We start from the raw sequence: 16427 nt of genomic DNA on the forward strand, positions 1-16427 counted from the left end.
ACCACCACCAGGCCTACTATAGTTAGCAGCTTTTACAATGAAAGTGACTGAATAATTAGAACTGCCAGTTGATCGTGTTTGAGGGGAATGGTGATAGAAAAGCTGGAGAAGGGTCTCTGACAAACACCCGGAATTAGGCAGAGAGGAATGTCTGTACTCTCTGAATGAGCTTGTTCAGATCAGAGTTCAACAGCTCTCGGGGATCAAGCCAAGAAACTAATGGTAAAAAATAGTAAGTGAAGAAAGCAGCGCACACAAAGCCTGCTAATGCACTGGTTGTACCTTTATTGTTTCACCTCGTTCACTAACAGTTCCGTGGTGCAAGGTTACCATACACAGTTAGATATCTGCATTGCACACCTAAGCCTATACAGCAAATGGATCAGAATTAGTACAAATACATGAACTATATTTACATTTTGTATACTCAAGCTCCAAACATCAGATATATTTACAAAATAAAACATGAGAATGAAAATCAAATTAATAATGTACAGTGTTGCTGATGCACTCCTTTGCTGGGATGAGATCAGTTTGCAAAGAGATTTGTTCAAGAAGGCTACTTATGCTATAGTGTCTACCATGTGTGGAGGACTTGAATAGGGAGATGGAAACATTAGTTAAAAAAATAGGTATTTCAGTGCAACAGCATTTCTAATGTCGAAAGTCAAGAACATTAACAGACTGCACATGGAATATGTGCTCTGAACAAGCAGAGTGAAAATTAAGGCCTCATCCTGAGAAGTGCTAAGCATCCATAACTTCCCCAGTTCCCAACCCTTGGTTTCAACAGGAGGTAGGGGTAGCTCAGTACCTCAGGTCAGGCCACTAATTTGGCAACATTAAAAATAGGAGGTCCTATAACCCTCCAGACCCACAAGTTGGAGTGCACAGCTTCTCTCACTGATTGAAGCAAATTTAAAACTAATATTGACACAAGGTTAAGTAATCTGTTTAGTGTTAAACTGTTTTTAGGCCTCCAATACTTAGAACTCATAAATGGCCTTCTGAACAAAACTCTCATTTCTGTTCTCGAACAGCTGATGTTTCTGTTTGACAAGGAAGCACAAAATTAATACATTCCTGCTACGTACAGTACAGTTCAGACCACATATGGGGTAATTAGCTACAACGGAGAGATGCAACACACACAAGTTAGAGTCCCATTTAAATACATTCTGCAAACCTTCCAAGAGCAGCAGCATTAGCATCCTTCCTTTAAGTAGCAGGTTAACAACTGCATCTTTAACAAAAGAGAAAAAATCCAGAACAATACAACTAACACAAACTGATGCTGCGTAAGTACCAGAGTGATGCATAGGCAATATTAATTGCAGAGTACCAGCGGGTTCTATACCCAGGATAATGCTCTCTTCCTTATCTAATGTGCAATTAGAGATGTATAAATTTACAATACATTACATAAAAAATTAAATATCCCTGTAAATTAGATAACAAGCAGCAGAAAGTAAAGTCTTTGCTTTGAAACACCTCACCAGGCAGTAATAAAGATTTTCGACAGGGGCGTGACAAACCTTCCCAATGGTTTGGAAATCCTCTCCCTTCTCTTCTGCATCCCAGGATAAAGGATTTTGTTTTAAAAACTTAAAGTGCATCTCTAAAATACAGTATCAATTCTTTTTAAAATAAAATGGCTTGTGGAACTTACACAATAGTGTCATATTTTCACGGGCCTTTGGGTCATTTCTTCCCTTCCATTAATTGATTAAATTAAAAACCCAAACTAGAGGTGTGCCTGCAATCTTAACTTTTTCCAAGGGACATCCTTTAGGATCAGTGTCCATGCTCAAAAGGTTGGCTGGCCCATGGCATGGTGCCCACTTTCCAGCAGCAAGTCCCAAGAGCTGGCTGACTCCAGGGCAGCCTGCATGCAGCTAAACCAGCACACCAGCTCAGTTGGATTTTTAAACTTCAGAAGGGGCGACAGTTTTCCCTGCCCCTTGTATTTTTTCCATGTTAAACTCTTTGGGGTAGAACAGGAAGCCTGTACAAAAATATGAATTAAAATTAATTAAAAAAAAATATCTTTCTACTTGCTACTTTACGGACCAAGGAACACTGCCATTCCAGAGCAGAGCTCCATTACCAGTGAGAGACTCTAGGAGATTCAACATCTCTCTTACATCAGACTGGAAGGTGGTACTGCCTCCTCTGAACTCTACAGATTATGGGGCTTTAAGAAATGTAGAAACTTAAAAATAGAATTTTACACTTCCAGTGACCTTTGTTCCACATACAGATCAGGCCACCAGAAGCTGCCTGCAGTTCTCAAATATAGGAGGGTGAAATTTATGCAACACATTTGTAACATTTCCAGTTCTGTGGTAATAAGATACCCATCTGCCACCTCCTGTTTCCTAAGGAGGGTTCCTTAATCATGTTTATATATAATACCTATATTTATAAATACAATTTAGCTAATTTTCCAGCTTCTGGCTTATCCAAAGCAAAGACTTTGCAAACTAGTTTTGTTCTAGTTAAAAAAAAATAAAAAAAAATGTTCTCAGTGCGTCACATAATACCACCATCTAATCAACACCATCCCTCCCCTTCTCAGACAGGAACCACCTTCATTACCGATGGTGGCAGCAGCAGCAGTGACTTAGTGCTTAAAATTAACCTCTAGTTCATTCTTAGAACAGTCTTGAAATCTGCTTAACTCCAGCACAGGGAGCCTCTTCCTGCTCTAGCAGTCTTGGTTTGTGCACACACTGGAAGTGCATATTGTGTCTGTTACATAACAAAGAACATTCTCACTGTGTTAGGGTCACACAATTAAAGAACAAAATGCTACAAACAAACAAACGCAAACAGATGCTTTCTGTGTGATACTCTTGGATCCCTATAACACTCCCCCATTGCAGATTCCTGTTCTGGAAGGAGTTAGGGGACTGCAGGAGAAGAGGTGAGCTCACAGCTTAGCTTGATTACCATCATGTAAGGTATAAAGATATGTCCTAGCAAGCATCAGACTTCATCTTCCTGCTCCTTTTTTAACTAAGCTTTTAGGAGGTCCCACTATGCATTATGCTTTGCGGCAGAAGCAAAGCAGTGCATGAAGCTGAAATAAAGTTGCTCTATTGAGAACCCCTCATGCTTCTGGCCACAGAAACTCAAGTGGGCGGCATGATTAGGTGACAAGGAGTGATCTAAATGAAAACTACCTTCCTGAGGTGGAGTGATCCGAGGACCTTTTCTTGCATGTGCCTAGGATAGTGAAATAAACCCCCTTTGCCACTCCCAAGAGCTATAAACTTAATGAGAGGTCTGTACATCCTGACCCCCCCCCCCCCCCCCGGCATTCCACTCCCCATAGTGAGCCGCTGAAGTATAATGAAGGGGTTTTGATGGATGCTAAAAATAACTCCCCTGCAGCGACCAAGAAACCTAAACTGGAAATTCACCTCCCAGAGAAAGGAAGCTTCCTGTGTCTTTGGTGGAAGGCCTGAAGGGGCAGGGGGTCAAGGTTTGTCTAAGAGACCTTATACCAAATTAGCAATAGCTGCTGCTGCTGTCCAGGGGGATCTTACAACAGGCACTTGTTACACATTGGAGACCAGGAATAGGAGTCTGCTTGGTCTCTCTTCAGAAGGGACTATCTTCCTGCCCACAGAATTTAGGGGGAAGGGTTGGAGGCAGCTGAAGAAGAAGAGGAGGAGGAGGAGGAGAAGGTGGTGGTGATACAAGCAGCGATGTGATCTTTTTTTCCAAAGAGAAGCCAAAGCTCCCTCCCATCCTGGCGCATGCAGTGGCTGGAGAGTGCTGCAAGCACTAGGTTTTAAAAGGAGACAGTGGAGAGAAGATACTTTCCCATCATCAGACTGGATATCGTTCTAATTGAAGAAAGGAGGGTAGGATGCACAAGGTGGGAGCAGGGAGGCCCCCATTTCAGAGGTACTCCAAGAGTATATGCCAGATGCATTTTTCAGAGTAGCTTTTCAGGCCACGCTCGTTTCTGTTTTAAAGCTAATCAGACAGGGAAGGGAAAAGTCACTGATACAATAACTCTCGAGACCAAAGAAAGGTAGAGAGAAAAGGGAAGCATCTCCCCAGCCTTCTGGTTAATTCCTGCATATGCTCCAGAGAACTACCACACAGGGATTTTTCCACTTCCCTTCATTAGCATCACCTCAAAGAAAAGGCTGAGCCCTTCAAATTTCAGGATTTTCACCCAATGCTTCAGTGACAACCTCTTCTCTCTATCAGGAGGGACACGGCCACATTGCCTGCACAGAGTTACCGCAAACTCCACCTGCTCTGCTCAGGTTTTGGGGAACTTTATAAATAAACAGTGCCAATCTAGACCCCTATGGCAAGAGCCCATGGGGCAGTTTCTTCCAGCCCGCTGCTACATCACTCAGGGTCTGCTCCTGTTCTCCTCCCCTCAGTCTCGACAGCAGCAGACCTTGCTCTGACCTGCTGAACACTAGCAACTCCTCCATTTCCAGAATTAACTCAAATTCCGGGATATCTGGGGTCTGAGATTCAAGTCCAACCTGGATGGGTTAACTTATCTTATGTGTCAGCTCTCACAGGGGGTTAAATGACAGGCAAGACTAAGGAAGCCTCAAGAGCAGCGGCAGCTTCTCGCTGGGTAACGCCACGTTTAGATGCTTAGAAGGAACCATTTTTCCCTAGCCTAAGAATCTTGTCCTGAGGGTAGCACTGTGGTTACCGCAAAGTCATAAAAGAAAGAAAAACCTAAAGCATTTCAGACAGATAACAACGAGGACAGTGGTACAGACATCAAAGAGTCAGTTGGAATGGGAAACCAATAGTCTTAAGGAAAAAACAAAAAAATAAATAACTTTTCTTTTTAAAGTCGTGCAATATTCACTGGATCCTTTTTTTGTTTTTTCCTTTTGTTTTGGCCACATGCTACTAATAGGATTCTCAACACAGATGAAAAGAAAAAGGGGTAGGGTTAGAATAGCTAGAAAAAGTGCTGAAGGAGATGGGGAGGGAAGGGAAGTTAAGCCACAGGATTACATACAAGAGAAACCATCAAGAATTACACAAAGAAATGAGAGGTAACACTTTATCTATCAGAAGGCGAGTTAGAACAGATGAGAATGACACATGGAGTCAGTACTTCAGCAGGCCTGTGCGTCTTCGGGCCAGTTTTGACCTGCACAAAACAAAAGGAAAAAGGATTAGCTAGCTTGGCATTACCTCCTGAGCCTCATTCTTCACCTTCTTTTTTGCCACATCTTGATGTTATTTGATCTACGCTTATTTTGCATTTTTTTACAAAGGAAAATATGTAACAGTGATAACTTGGATGCTGTACTTGCTGCCCCAGTGTCCTTGTGAGGGAGATGGGATCAGTAGGAACTGTAGTTTAAGAGCTCCTCTCTCTATGCCGGTAACACAGTTGGGTTTTCAATGAACTTATTAGTAAAATGAAGACTGAGTTTTATCTAGCAGTACTGTGTTACTGTGCCTTCAAGGGAGAGCCAGGAACCTCCGTAGCCCAGCTGACAAGACGGCACTTTTGGTGTGGGCTAGAATGCAGAAACTCTTGGGAGAAAGCCAGCAAGGGGAAGGAGGAGGGGAGTTCTTCAGTGTCACCCTACAACCTGGCCAAACAGAGAAGCAGCCCAGACCTACCAGCAGCTAGACAGTGAAAAGTCTAATATATTTGTAAAAAGGGAGAAAGTCCAGGAGGCCAAAGGCCATTTTAAGCTTTTCATATCTACATCACACAGAGCGTCCTGCATATATTTAAATGTGATCTGTCTGGTAAGAAGCTGGTAACAGATAGCATCCACTGCACTTTCTAGGCTTTAGGGCTGGCTTTTTTCCACACCAGTAGACTGAGTGCTCACTGGAATCGGTTCCCCCATCCCCTCAGAGCAAATCTGCTAACCAATGTGACAGGCTGTCTGCCCACATCACACTAACCACATCTCTGCTCTGCAGTGTCTGCTCACTCAGGCACAGCTGCCTCTTACCGTATTGTGCCAGCAAGAAGAGGGTTGAAGGCGTATAACCAGTCGTTCATATCTTTGTCGTTGATGGCCTGGAGCAGGACCCCACGGTGCTTTGTGCACACAGCAAAGGTATTGGGGGTCTGAAATATTTAAACAGACAGTTCTCAAGTAACCAAGCCTGCAGATGCAGAGATTAGTTACACATGGGGTTAACACTCCTTCATTGCTACTGGAATGTGCCGGTCCCAGCAGTAGTTTCCTAGGAGACATTCAGACAACCGACATACTTTTCTTTCCTCCAGGATGCATTAGATGTGTCCAGTATATTGTTCAGCCCCAAAGCTATTAACAAGAGCGTATTTCACACACTATTCATGGACCCGGATCCTTTGGTAAAATCTTTGGGGCGGGGACAATCTTTTTATGTTCTGTGTATACTGCACCGAACACAAGGGGGCCCTGATCCATTATGTGGACTCCTAGGTGCCACAATAATGCAAATAAAGCTATTGAAGTCAATCAGTTTGCTGTAGTCATATAATGCATACATGAGGGACTAGAGGAATCAGGGGACTGGTAAAGGGGACAGCCATAAACCTCTCAATCTGAATCCTTCCCAGACTGATGGTGACTGATAGTGGACCAATAGTCTCAGTCCAGCTCCCTGTGGGTTTGCATGCACATCACAAAAACCACCACTGCACTAACTGGGAACCTTGTTGGCAGCCTCAGCAGAGGCGTCAATGGCTGAACTACCACTGAGACTGATCTCGCTAAATCCTAGAGGTGGTTACTCCAGATCAGAGATCAGTCAGATTAGCAGGGCAGCATGGGGCAAGCTTGCATCAGCATTCTGCCCCTGTTCTGTGAATAAACAGAGGACTTCAGTTTCCAGGCACTTAGACTGACCTTCACCATTGCCTGCTGATCCTCGCTGTACTCCACCTGAGCTGTGGACAGGTTTATGATCCCCCTCTCCACAGGGTCTTTGTCACTGTTGTAAATAAAGACGTATGGACGGCGGACTATCACAAAGTGCTTGGCCCAGGAGCTGGAGAGTGGCTCCTTGAAGTGGAGGTACCCCTTCTTTGAGACCACAGAGCTGAAGAAACAGACAGACAACGGAGAAAATATATTTATCCAAGAAAGCATGAAGTGAATTAGCCCCTGCTAGGATGGCCCAATAACAGAGTGAAATGGCAATAAGGCTGTAAGAACAGACCAGTGGGTCTATAATCCTGTCTTCCATCCCAGCCAATATCAATTTCTTCAGAGGAAAGCTTAACCTCATCTCCCATTCCAAAAGGACACCTAGCTGTGCACACGGGACAAGTGATGCACAGACAGCTATGCTGCAGTAACAGAGAAAACAGGTCAGATTCTGTAGAAAAACTAGTTCTGTGCATGAAGTGTTTGCAGGATTGAGCACTATGGAAGACAGATCAACAACTCTGCCCTACCCTGCTACTAGCCTCTGAGTGTCTCTTGCAGGCTGCTGCTTTAGTACTGCCAGCAGAAATCTTGGTAGCTATTGTGTTCATCTTCCTCAGATGAGGCAGGACTACTGAGAACTACTACTAAGAAAGCCCCTGCTTTAGAGAGCGCAGGAAAGTCTGACACTGCAGGAATTGACTTACCCAGGTCTGATTTCCTCAATATCTGGAACAAGGTTCAGGAATTCATTCTTTCCAGCTCTGGCCAGGAAGGAGGTTTCCACTGTTGGAACCAGCTGGAATTGTTCCAACTCTGGGCAGGGGCTGGAGGCACGGGAATTTGCTTCTGGAGTCCTTTTAAAAAAAATGATGGGGGAGAAAAGTAATCACTACAAAGCAACTGGTTGTGACGGCAGAACTGAAAGCATTTCTGAAGCCTGTCTTCTCCCATAAGATGCTCTTCTGTTCTGCAATGAGCCTGAGCCACCAGTTTCAGAGTGACTATATGCCATACCATGACCCCTGGAAGCCTTTTGTACAACTGCTGAACAGCATTTACCACAAGCTTGAGGCCCTCAACTCAGAACATAAGTGATCTGCCCACCCGTAGGTTGCTTCAGACCATTTCTTCCTTGCATCCCTCTCCAAGCACAGTCCACAACACTAAGGGGCTGTGCCCAAATTATAGCTGAGTTGATACTAGGAGGGCACTTCCTGGTCAGCACTGCTCTCAATGAGGACTAAAGAATGAGGAAGGTACCAAACTGTCCTTCAATGAGAAGTGAGCCCCAATTTTACCTAAAACATCCTTCATAACTATGAGAAACCAAGCAACAGAGGTCACTCGCCAAATTGGCCTATCATGATCTGTTCTCTTGACAGAGTCCCCAGAACCACAGAGGGTTTTACATGCTAAAAACACAGTGGTGTCCATAACACACAGTGTGTTCACCTGAAGAGGAAAGAAGGAGAAGAGAATAAATGCAGAGAAGAGAGAACAGGAAACAGAATGAGGAAGCATATGCGGAAAGGAGAAGAAGCAGAGAGAAAAAATGAATGAGAAATCAAATGCAGAGAAGGGAGCAGGAAACAGAATGGGGAAGCATATGTGGAAAGGAGAAGAAGCAGAGAGAAAAAATGAATGAGAAATCAAAGGACAAGATCAAGAGAAGCAGCAGAGTGGAAGTGTTTGTTTAGAATCCCCCCAACCCATCTCTACTTACTTCTGATCCACTGAATTGCACCTTGAATCTGCCAGAGAGGGACAGGTGGATGAAGGTGTGAGGGTGGCACTACTGAAACTGGACACTGATGGGTCCCGCCCGATTGGAGAGATATCAGATAGCTACAAGAACACACAAAACACTGAGGCATAAGATTTTTGTAGTTGGTGTCTGTCACCTTGGTAAGATAACACTGCACTCAGAGTATCCATAATTAGGAGTGCTCAGTGGACTATTTCTACCAATACTAATTACTCTATTAGATAAATACCACAACAGCCATATTTTTGCACCTAATCCTTGAAATCTCCTTGTTTGAAAAGCAGCTATGATAGCACTTCTGTGGGCATTGTCTGACAGTGTGCTAGACATCTGATGATCTGTATACAGAATCCATCAATACAACATTGGGTGGTCGGTTTTATAACATCAGATTCATTTCTTTATTGTCATTTGTATCTAAAGTCAGTTCTCAAATGAGTTCAGTTTATCCTTTATTGCTGGGAAGCTGAGGAACATGATAATGAGCACTCCACACCACAAGGTGAACTATAATACAAGCCGGAGCACTAGTACTAAACCCAGAAGAGACTTCTCCTGCACCATTCAAACTGCTTTCCCTACTCTTTGGAACTTGGGGGGGTGGGGGGTGGCCATTGAACAACACCCCAATAGACTGAAGTGAAACAAAATGGTTTGAATCCAATATCAGTTGTATCATATTCAGGTGCAACTCTCTCTTGTGTTTTCACCATGATGGCATGAGAATCTTTGTGTAAAGTAAACAGGCAGCCTTTCAATACACAATTGTACAGTATCTACAAATCATACTTCAACTTAGAGAATATGTAGTATTCTAAGACTCCATCAGATTAAATAGAGGGCAGAAAAGGTACTGTAGGAAAAAAAACAGGCCTATTTTATGTTTGGCTGCTTGTCACAGCAGCTACAGCAAGCACCTTACCTTACAATCACTGATGCTGTTGTACACCTGGTTAAACTCCCGGTTGAAAGTATGGGTAAGAAGCTGCAGGCACTGAGAAAAAAAGCAAAAAAACAGGTGTTTCCAATTACATTTTAGATAGCAATAGAGCACTCATAACAGGCAATCTACCAAGACCCACTCAAGAATTAGTGAACTACAGTCTGCCCAAGACTAACTGTGATGACACCAACAAGAAAAACAGATGTCAGTCATACAATTCCTGTGATTACACTACCCAACACTTCCATATGCAGGAGCACCAAGGCAAGTGCTGGGTATGGCATTAACAACGCAACCCCAGTCATCTCTTTAAATTTCACTGAAGGGAGACATCTACTGGCTGATTTGAGAGGAGAACTTTGGTTATGCAGCTTATTTAAAAAAGGCTCTGTACAGAACATAGCACATTCGCCATGTAATATAAGGGGCAGAGTATGGAAAAGCAAAAGAAAAGGACATGAGACAACAGAAGACTTGTTTCTGGTCCTAAAGTGCACTTGTAAGCCAAGTATCCCCTGAACTGGAGAAGATCTAGCAGAAGGATTTCATACATCTAATGTATAAAACCAAAAAGATACCAGCTAAAAAACAAGAGCATGTCAGCTCATTGTCCCTCTTCCCCATCTGATCATTTGCCCCAGTTGGGAATGATACAGAGGTCCATCAGATATTTTATGTATGGCCCAAGTAGTGCAGGTGAAACGCTTTTGTGGTTCCTTCAATGATTAAGCCCTAGATATTTTAACTCTTTCTTGTTACAACATCTTTATTGCATCTTCAGTGCCACAACCTGGACCTGTTCTGTTCTCTGGGCAGCATGTACCTTGGTTGCCAGCTCTTTCTCCCTATCCACCAGGCTCTCGATGTCTGCAGAGTCATAGCCACTGCTTTCACTGGGCGTGACAGCACTCTCAAAAGTGGTAGTGGAAATTTGGGAGGAGATGCTGGTGGAGGTGCTGAGGGTCCCACTGCTCAGACTGGGGGACAGCGAGTCACTCAAGGATTTGGGGATGCTGTCGCCAAGTTTCTCACGCAGTAGCAGGAAGTGACGAGTCTTTTCCACCTGAGAATCAGCAGAATTAAGCATCAATTCTAGGATATTCTTCACCCTCAAGAGCATGGGAATCCCTCTCTCACTCAACAGGATATCTACCAGAGAGTCATGAAGCTGGGGAGCAGAAATAACTGGCAACATTGCTAAAAAATTAAATCATTGCTTTTGCTGAATGCATTGAGAGCTGAAGGCTGTTTTCACTGGCATGAACAGCCTCTCTGTACCCATGTAGTGGGGAACCTACCCAAGGCCTAGCCTTGCTGAAAATTCCCTTGCAAGGCCCTCCCAATTTGGAGGTTACAGTCAGCATAAAAGGCTGCTGGAAGATTTAATTCTGTCTTGCTCTTTCCCCCTTCCTTTGTGTACCTCATGCAGCAGCTCCAGCTTCTCCAGTTCCCACTGGTGCTCAAGAATGAGGCTGTCACCACGGGGCCTCCAACCTGCCAGGTTCTCTTCCCCACGGACATATGCCACAGACGTATCCAGGACTTTCCTTCTCCTCCTCTGCATTCCTGAAGAGTCAAGTACAGAGTAGTGGCATAGATTAAAAACAGCAGATTGGGAAAAGATACAATACAGACTTAATGTACAGCAACTGGCAGGGAACCCACATCCCACAACTCAACTTGGTGTAGACAAAATAACCAGGATTACATCAGTGGCAATGCCTCCATCAGTCACACACCACACTCCAAACGGGGGGAGGAGGGGCGGGTGCAACAGCATCATTTTAGTTCCGCCTTCTGCCCTAGCCCAGAAATATCTTTCCTGTACCTCCATAACTGCCTGAACCCTGTTCAGTCCAATTCAACAGAAACATTAAAATGCATTTTTCTCCAGGGCCTGGTGATATTATGGGAGCTTCAAGATAAATAGCTGTGAATGATTGTATCAGGTATTTGCAAGCTCTGAATTTCAGTCCTTAGGAAAGGGTGGGAGGAAAAATCATTGAGAATTCCCCCTCATCCCCTGATACTACTCCCCCAAGTCCCAACTACACTAAATTGAAGATGCTATCTATGGTGCCCTTCCTCCCTGGGCCCTGACACACAACCTCTTGTTAACTGGAGCTGTCCTCACTCAACTATAAACAGCATAGGTGGCATAGACTAGGCCCCAATTCACAGGGGGACTAGTGCTGTCGGGCCATTATTACACCATATCCATTCATCCTAGGTGTTCTCTCATTTACATCTTTCCTCTCCTCCCTTTTGGTTAGGATTATACTGGGAATTTCTATCATTCCTGACACAAGGAAGAAAGGAAAGCAGCAGAACACAGACCCTGGACTTCAGAAAAGCAGACTTTGACTCCCTCAAGGAACTGATGGGCAAGATCCCTTGGGAGAACAACATGAGGGGGAAAGGAGTCCAGGAGAGCTGGCTATATTTTAAAGAATCCTTATTGAGGTTACAGGGACAAACCATCCCGATGTTTAGAAAGAATAGTAAATATGGCAGGTGACCAGCTTGGCTTAACAGTGAAATCCTTGCTGATCTTAAATACAAAAAAGAAGCTTAAAAGAAGTGGAAGATTGGACAAATGACCAGGGATGAGTATAAAAATATTGCTCGGGCATGCAGGAGTGAAATCGTGAAGGCCAAATCACACCTGGAGTTGCAGCTAGCAAGAGGTGTTAAGAGTAACAAGAAGGGTTTCTTCAAGCATGTTAGCAACAAGAAGAAAGTCAAGGAAAGTGTGGGCCCCTTACTGAATGAGGGAGGCAACCTAGTGACAGAGGATCTGGAAAAAGCTAATGTACTCAATGCTTTTTTTGCCTCTGTCTTCACAAACAAGGTCAGCTCCCAGACTACTGCACTGGGCAGCACAGCATGGGGAGGAGGTGACCAGCCCTCTGTGGAGAAAGAAGTGGTTCGGGACTATTTAGAAAAGCTGGAGGAGCACAAGTCCATGGGGCCGGATGCGTTGCATCCGAGAGTGTTAAAGGAGTTGGCAGATGTGATTGCAGAGCCATTGGCCATTATCTTTGAAAACTCATGGCGATCGGGGGAAGTCCCGGATGACTGGAAAAAGGCTAATGTAGTGCCCATCTTTAAAAAAGGGAAGGAGGAGGATCCTGGGAACTACAGGCCAGTCAGCCTCACCTCAGTCCCTGGAAAAATCATGGAGCAGGTCCTCAAGGAATCAATTCTGAAGCACTTAGAGGAGAGGAAGGTGATCAGGAACAGTCAGCATGGATTCACCAAGGGCAAGTCATGCCTGACTAATCTAATTGCCTTCTATGACGAGATAACTGGTTCTGTGGATGAAGGGAAAGCAGTGGACGCGTTGTTCCTTGACTTTAGCAAAGCTTTTGACACTGTCTCCCACAGTATTCTTGCCAGCAAGTTAAAGAAGTATGGGTTGAATGAATGGACTATAAGGTGGATAGAAAGCTGGCTAGATCGTCGGGCTCAACGGGTAGTGATCAATGGCTCCATGTCTAGTTGGCAGCCGGTGTCAAGTGGAGTGCCCAGAGGGTCGGTCCTGGGGCCAGTTTTGTTCAATATCTTCATAAATGATCTGGAGGATGGCGTGGATTGCACCCTCAGCAAGTTTGCAGATGACACTAAACTGGGAGGAGAGGTAGATACGCTGGAGGGTAGGAATAGGATACAGAGGGACCTAGACAAATTGGAGGATTGGGCCAAAAGAAATCTGATGAGGTTCAACAAGGACAAGTGCAGAGTCCTGCACTTAGGACAGAAGAATCCCATGCACCGCTACAGACTAGGGACCGAATGGCTCGGCAGCAGTTCTGCAGAAAATGACCTGGGGTTACAGTGGACGAGAAGCTGGATATGAGTCAACAGTGTGCCCTTGTTGCCAAGAAGGCCAATGGCATTTTGGGATGTATACGTAGGGGCATTGCCAGCAGATCGAGGGATGTGATCGTTCCCCCCTACTCAACACTGGTGAGGCCTCATCTGGAGTACTGTGTCCAGTTTTGGGCCCCACACTACAAGAAGGATGTGGAAAAATTGGAAAGAGTCCAGCGGAGGGCAACAAAAATGATTAGGGGACTGGAACACATGAGTTATGAGGAGAGGCTGAGGGAACTGGGGATGTTTAATCTATGGAAGAGAAGAATGAGGGGCATTTAATAGCTGCTTTCAACTACCTGAAAGGGGGTTCCAAAGAGGATGGTTCTAGACTGTTCTCAGTGGTCGCAGATGACAGAACGAGGAGTAATGGTCTCAAGTTGCAGTGGGGGAGATTTAGGTTGGATATTAGGAAAAAAAATTTTCACTAGGAGGGTGGTGAAACACTGGAATGCATTACCTAGGGAGGTGGTGGAATCTCCTTCCTTAGATATTTTTAAGGTCAGGCTTGACAAAGCCCTGGCTGGGATGATTTAATTGGGGATCGGTCCTGCTTTGAGCAGGGGTTTGGACTAGATGACCTCCTGAGGTCCCTTCCAACCCTGATATTCTATGATTAAATGTTAAAAAATCCACTCCATTTCTCAAAGAAACCAACTGAATAATTCTCCAAATGTCTGAACAACAGACTGTGCCTGGAGGGACATAGGTATTCCCAGCATACAGGGATATGGATAAACACAGTCCTGCAGGCAGGATGACAAGACCCCTCCAGAGAGAAGCAGCTCCACGGTGACCTGAACTGCGAACACTAAACTTTATTTATATCTATAAACTGAACTCGTAGGATAAGGCTCAGTGCCTCATCAGCTACATTGCCCAATTTCTTCTAACACTTCTATGAGAGAAAGTGTAAGGGAGTTTAAAATGTTTCGATGCAGGGATTGACAGTGCCCTGAATATACATCTAAATCAGAGGTAAGAGGCAGTTTAAGGTTTCCACAAAACAGCAATGCTTGCTCCAAAGCTATGAAATAACTTCCGAACCACATAGGAGTTACTTCTCCTCAATATGGCAATTTATTCCCTCTTGTCCACACGTCTTTATTTGCAGTCTCTCCATCTGCCATAGTCAATCACTCTTACAAACTTACACACCGCTACATTTGAATGCACATGCTGTTCCTGCTTACCTGGGCTTCCAGTGTCTGCCATTTTGCATAAACTCAGCTCATAGATTCCAGTTACTCGATTGCTGTTTACAAAACACCCACAGAGAGGAAATTTGTTATATCTCAAGAAATAAATCAAGATAAAGTACTCTGTCTCTGAAAAGGTTTACATCTTAAAGATTCAGAGAACCCTTTGCCCCCAAAATAGAAATAAACTTGTATTTGAAAAGCAGAGACCCTTGTCCACTGTAAGCTTGACAGATACACCAGCCAGGTGGCCAGTTCCCCAAATATGGCACCTCCACTCTGTCTCCTGTCCTTCCCTGTTTCTAGCCCATTATCCTTAGGAAGCTGCTGATTAAGCAAATTACATTTAAGGACTAATGTCCTCCACAGGCCAACTGGAAAATGTGCTTCCCCTCCATTAAAACATCCAAATATCTTTTCAAGGGCTGGTTACAGAGGCAAGTCTGGAGGACAGAAAATCTGAGGAATAGTCCGTTTGGTTTTTACTGAGGTAAGCCTAACAAAGGAGGAACATTCAATGCCCTCCAATAGAGCTGGGAACTGCAGCTAAGCAGGCTTTCAATTAAGACCCTTCCAAACTACCATGTTGCATTCTCTTTCAGCCTGTATATGAAAAATGAGAGATTACTTACCTGTATAGTAACTTGAGTTCAAGAGGTTTTGTCTCCACTGTAGGACATGAATGTGCCTGTGCACTCTTGACTGGAGATTGTAAAGCAGTGCAGCTCCTAATGCTCCCCTATGAGGACATACAGAGAGGTGTGGACTCACCACCACTCAGTACCTTCTTGACCGCAAAGCCAGAGACTCCGCAGCAGAGGGGAAGGACAACAGGAGCTGGCGCACTCATAGGAACAAAACACCCCAAAGAACTCAAGTTACTGTACAGGTGAGTAACCTCTCATACTTCTTTGAGTATATGTCCCTGTGGGTGCTCCACTGTAGGAGACTCCCAAAGTAACTTAAAATGGACATGGGTGCTGAGGAAGCAGGTCTAAGACAGCTCAGAGGACTGTCACCAAACATCATGTCAAGCAGGTAAGATAGTATAATGCTTGGTGAACGTATGGATGGAGGACCAAGTTGCAATTCTGCAGATTTCTGCAATGCGTCCATCTTTCAAGAGGGCTATAGATGTGGAGTGCGCCCTAGGGGAGTATGCTGTCACTCTATGAAAGGATGATACCCTGGCAGTCTCATAGCATATTAATATGCAACCTGAGGCCCACCTTGACAGTCTCTACCTGGAAATGGGCTGTCCCTTCATCGTGTCTTTAAAAGATACAAATAGGCTGTGTTAGGATATAGATATTCAGGTCTGTCTGTAAAGACCTATACTCTAAGAATTTAGGTGTATTCTTATCACTTAGCTAGTTATAGAGGTATAAAAGAAAGAATCAAAATCACTGTCTGCCGGTGTAAGAGCCTTCTCTTACTGTGACAGTCCGAGGCCCTGTTCTTAGGCTAACGCCTTTGGCTAAGCAGCAGAGACAGCCATAAGCTGGGAAGCGAATGGTCAGATCCTCACATTCCAAACTAGTCACATTGAAAGAAGGTGCTATTGGTCTGTTAGAAATACAATCCTGTCCTGATGATGCCTATCGCCTCCAGAGAAAGGGAAGTGCCTAGAAGATGTAAAAGGAAACTTAGTTCGATAGCATCCTGTCTGGCAAGAACTCACTTATCAATAGCTGGGATGTGAAATCCTCACTTCTGTATTGTTTTGTCATTATAGTTCCCACTCTGCTATTGTTTTT

The 16427-nt window shown here is 44.3% G+C and overlaps 1 protein-coding gene across 17 annotated transcripts in view; it reads right to left on the reverse strand.

Annotated features, from left to right (window-relative positions):
• Nucleotides 1-262: 262 nt before the first annotated feature.
• Nucleotides 263-16427, reverse strand: part of KIF1B (kinesin family member 1B) — a 147873-nt gene continuing 131708 nt past the window's right edge. For all 17 annotated transcript variants that reach the window (XM_037881082.2, XM_037881079.2, XM_043531768.1 and 14 more), the window contains 9 exons: nucleotides 14665-14726; nucleotides 11016-11161; nucleotides 10419-10658; nucleotides 9575-9646; nucleotides 8611-8732; nucleotides 7592-7741; nucleotides 6864-7056; nucleotides 5976-6094; nucleotides 263-5149 (listed from right to left, as the gene is read on the reverse strand). In XM_037881082.2, coding sequence (XP_037737010.1) covers nucleotides 5107-5149; nucleotides 5976-6094; nucleotides 6864-7056; nucleotides 7592-7741; nucleotides 8611-8732; nucleotides 9575-9646; nucleotides 10419-10658; nucleotides 11016-11161; nucleotides 14665-14726 — 1147 coding nt within the window. In that variant the 3' untranslated portion in view covers nucleotides 263-5106. The remainder of the gene's footprint in view (nucleotides 5150-5975; nucleotides 6095-6863; nucleotides 7057-7591; nucleotides 7742-8610; nucleotides 8733-9574; nucleotides 9647-10418; nucleotides 10659-11015; nucleotides 11162-14664; nucleotides 14727-16427) is intronic.

This window comes from Chelonia mydas, chromosome 18 (genome assembly GCF_015237465.2).
Source record: "Chelonia mydas isolate rCheMyd1 chromosome 18, rCheMyd1.pri.v2, whole genome shotgun sequence".
Lineage (NCBI taxonomy): Eukaryota > Metazoa > Chordata > Testudines > Cheloniidae > Chelonia > Chelonia mydas.